Source organism: Brugia malayi, assembly GCF_000002995.4.
Source record: "Brugia malayi strain FR3 genome assembly, contig: Bm_v4_Chr4_scaffold_001, whole genome shotgun sequence".
Lineage (NCBI taxonomy): Eukaryota > Metazoa > Nematoda > Chromadorea > Rhabditida > Onchocercidae > Brugia > Brugia malayi.
Window position 1 is genome coordinate 269,197 of NW_025062478.1, and position 4,227 is coordinate 273,423.

Here is a 4,227-nt window from a genome sequence, read left to right on the forward strand (position 1 = left end):
ATGCAACCTGGCTCCAGTGCATCATCACTTTCTTCGGTTAGTTTGATATGATAAGCTGTCTCTTATCATCACCAAAAAGCTAATTTCATGTGACCACAGAGACGACGACACCTCCTCAATTGACAGAATCTGTTAATTACAGTACGATAGTTGCAAATATTTTTCAAGTAGTACTAATCACATTTTTATTAATTTGTACAAAAAGCAGATCAGTTTTGATCCAAAATTTCAAATTTGTGATAAATTATTTTTTTTTTGTTCAATTTCAATTACCGCACAGTAAATTTCATTGATTCCACTAATATTTTCACATTTTTTTTCCTTCTTTCATACATAATTTCATATTTTGCAGACTAAATATTTGCTTTTTGAGAGAAAGTTTATAAATTTATAAAAACGTTCTTTTTAAAGTTACTTTACTAATTATTCACTGGAAAAAGCTTTCTTTTTTTAATCTCAATTTTTAATCTTAAATCATTTCCAAAGCATTCATGAAGCACTGTCAACTTTCGCCTTTTTTTAAACTTCAAATGTTAAATTTTTTGAAACTGTCAGCAAAAGATATCAGTGGCAATTACATATTTTGCAAGTAATTTTATTGCTTTTATTTTTGGCAAGTTAAAAAGACAGAGACATTTGCGCTTTTCAGATATTAGCTTCCAATAAGCGCCTAAAGAAAAATAATAGAACAAAGACTACAACTGTCTTTCTGAAACAATCAACAGAATGCAACAAAAATTGTTTGTTTTTATCCAAATTTTCAACAAATATTTTTTCCTTTAAAAAAATATATTACTTTTTTTTTAGTAAAAAAAATACTTTGCTCCAAAATTTTAACAAAAAAATGCATAAATAATGAAAGTTATACTTCAGTGAAACTATTAGGTAATTTCATTTGGTACCACGGCCGATTAGGGAAGAAGGCCACATGCGAATTACTCCAACAAAATGGACAATTTCTTGTTCGATCAGCGCGTTCCAAAGTGGATTTGGTGCGTGTTTTTCAGTTAACTTTCAAATAATTCTTTTCATAATGATAAAATAATATGTGACACTTTCGAGTAATCAAAGAAGTGACTACCTGTGGACAGTTATGATAAGTTTGATAAGGCAGTCATCTAATCAAGGAAAGAAATTTAATGTCAACAAAAAAAAAAAAAAAAAAAAAACTGAAACTTTGATGATTTGGGGATCAATTTTATTTACTTATTTGAAATATCATATATTTTAATCTTAAAATTTCTAAATTCAAAATTTATTTCTAAAATATCTTTGTTTTGTGAATTGTAGCAAATAAAAGTGGTACTATCAGTAAAATGGAACAATAGACACTACCATTTTGGCATCAAAAAAAATGGCACATATTTCAGCATTGAAGAATTACAGTTCGATAGTATTGTCCAATTGATTTCCTTTTATTTTACCAGCAAAGTTAGATTAACCGTTTCTACAACTCTTCATTTATGCAATTAGATCTATTCAGTACTCTAAACTAATACTTATCATTGTATCTATCTATTTCACTACTTTATTAACTTATCATAATGCTAAATAAAACCAATAACTTATCATATCAATTAACTTATCACAATGATTTGGCATAGATCAAGTAATGCTCATTTCCCACATTCTTTGGATCACTTAACATTCAATAATTTCAGCATCCTTTAACAAAACGGTCAAAGGCGATCCTTCTGCAACCACTTTATCGTTGCGTTGAATTTGACGCACCGTACGTTTTGAGAGGAGCGCTGAATTTAGCCTTTGTTTGCGCTGTTGTAATATTCCTTTACACGTTTACTATCAAATAATCTATGATTTATTCAACATTTACGCTCAATTTGTCTAATAAGAAACGATGCTCATTGTATTTCATTTAGATTTTATCGAAATTAACAAATTTTGCAACAACAAAAAAAAAAAAAAAAATTTAAAAACAACTTCAACAAAATTTAAAAATTAACAAAAAAAATTTTCTTACCGATTAACTTTTATGGTACGATAGAATAAGTATTCGAGTATTGCGATAATGTTATTTAAATATTTGTTATTAAATTAAAATGCATTCTCCCAGTTTTGATTGTGTGTCAAATGCAAATTATTGTTAAATCATTTCCACTAATTCATTAAGTGATCGAATGAAACTCTGAAAAGTCTGAAACTGCTCGTTCAGATTTGAAAGACAATGAAATATTCACTGATTTATGAAAATTTATTCACAGATTTCTTAAATTCATCACTGGTCTCATATAAAACTAAATGAATTTATGGCTTAATTTTTGCATGCAAATTAGAACGAAATTTTGGGGAAAAAAATTCAAATCAAATTAAAACAGAAATTTAATTTAAATGAAAAAATCTTTGCGAAAGAAATAGAAGAAACATTATTTTTTGATGCTAGTAAAAAGGACTTTTTAACATTCTGAAATAATTCTTTTTTCTCATTGAAAGAAAAAATGAAATTTAAATGCTATCCATATCACAAAGTGGTTGATATTGTTGTTGAAGTGATCGATATGAAGGAATCAAGTAAAGTATCCTGTTCATCCTTATCATTTATCACTTACTGATTCAATCCACTCCATTTTTCCACTATAAATGTAATTCAAATGAGAAGTAAATAATGAAAAAAATGCTTTCTTGCAATTGCAAACTTTAACTTTAATATTTCTTTAAAAAATTTTTAGAATAATTCATTCTCACTTCTGTAGTTCCTTATAAAAAGAATTAAAAATTGAGTTTTTGAATTAATTTCATTACTCGAATCTATTCGCCTTCATTTTTTGATGCAAAATAAACTATAATTTGATTTCCAGTGATATATCAACGCGCCAATATTTTAATCTACCGAAGAATTTACCTGAAAAAAAAGATGCTATTTACGAAACATCTTACTTAAGTTTTCGAACAAACTTTGTTAATTTAAACAAAGATAATTTATAAGATGAAAACTTTATTCTAACTTAACCGAAAAAAGAAAAATAATTTCAAGTACAAAGCACTCTTTGAATAAATTATCTGAATTTTGCTAGTGCAATTGCTATTGCAGTAAACAGTAATCATTAAACTAATGTCGTCATACCCATATCTATCATTCCGGTATTCAAGAAAGCAGTGATCAGTATGGAATATTTTTTCAGGAGATGATCAAGTAGCTAAAGGGATGAACATACCTTCAAGTGATAACTGCCAAAGCTTGAAATTACGAAAATGATTTCTTGAACAATATTTGTTCAAATTACTGCAAAAAAGTTTCACATATAATTTCAAAAGTATCACAGTTTCAACTTTTACTGTAAAAATTAATGCATCATTTTGTAAATTTTTAAATTAATTTACAATAGCATTCGAAAAACAACAATTATGAATTCTTGACGATAAAAATAAGTAATCAAATTATTATATGAGAAATGCATATTAGTCACAATTAACTAATTCATACCGAAGATTCATACACTTATTAGTTGACTTATTCGATAAGCAAATTATACTGTTGGAAATGTTTAATGAAGAAAGAAAGAACAATCTCACCTGCAAAAGCAACAATATAAGATCAAAAGCACAGAATTTGTATTTGTAAAACAAAAAAAAAAAATTTGTTAAATGACAGAATTAGAGGATACTTTGAATTGACACTTTGTCCTTTATGTTTTATTAATTGTCCAGTTGATTATTAAACAATGGTCATTGTCCAGTCGAAGTGCTAAATAAACGAAATTATGCAAAACTTCAGCGAACAATTTGTAATGAAGCAATTTAATGGAACAAAAAGGAAAAAGAAGGAAATTTTTGTGAAACTTAAATTAAGTTTAATTTGGATGCGATAAATTTGATGCAAGACCAAAAAACTTTATTTACATCAAAATTAAATTTGATGTAAATTATACTGTTGGAAATGTTGCATCAAATCAAATTTATCGCTTGCATCAAATTTATCGCATACACGATAAATTTGATGCAAGACCAATAGTTTCGATTCCAGATTATTCTAGTCTTCCACACTCAAAAAAAAAAAGAATTTTGATCTCATTTGCTGAGCTTATTTGTCAACAAATTTCTTGTTTACGTAATATATCAGCAATACCTTGGCTGATCACTTCAATGATATTTCTTGTCAAAATTCAAAAAAATGAAAGCTTAATGAATTCAACGTTACACTTTTTCCTGTTCATTTACCTTCGACACGAAATATGCTCGTTCGCTTTCTTCTGCTATTCTTGAATTAAC

At 27.3% G+C, this 4,227-nt stretch overlaps 2 protein-coding genes across 5 annotated transcripts; one reads left to right on the forward strand and one right to left on the reverse strand.

Moving 5' to 3' along the window:
• Nucleotides 1-1,811, forward strand: Bm1235 (Uncharacterized protein; the record flags this gene model as incomplete). Of its 4 annotated transcripts, none has more annotated exons than XM_043081150.1 (5): nt 1-36; nt 650-740; nt 874-992; nt 1,291-1,431; nt 1,662-1,811. In XM_043081150.1, 5 exons carry the CDS (start codon nt 1-3, stop codon nt 1,809-1,811), a joined length of 537 nt encoding a protein of 178 aa, XP_042937084.1. The 4 variants fall into 4 exon arrangements, with proteins under 4 accessions (XP_042937084.1, XP_042937083.1, XP_042937085.1 ...); XM_043081149.1 differs by having other exon boundaries at nt 886-992; XM_043081151.1 differs by lacking the exon at nt 1,291-1,431.
• A 987-nt stretch (nt 1,812-2,798) lies between these two features.
• On the reverse strand, nt 2,799-4,227 carry Bm13412 (Uncharacterized protein; the record flags this gene model as incomplete). The annotated part of the gene is made up of 4 exons (XM_043081153.1): nt 2,799-2,860; nt 3,174-3,241; nt 3,443-3,531; nt 4,177-4,227. Coding segments are annotated over 4 exons (270 nt in total), but the record flags the coding sequence as incomplete, so codon positions are not given.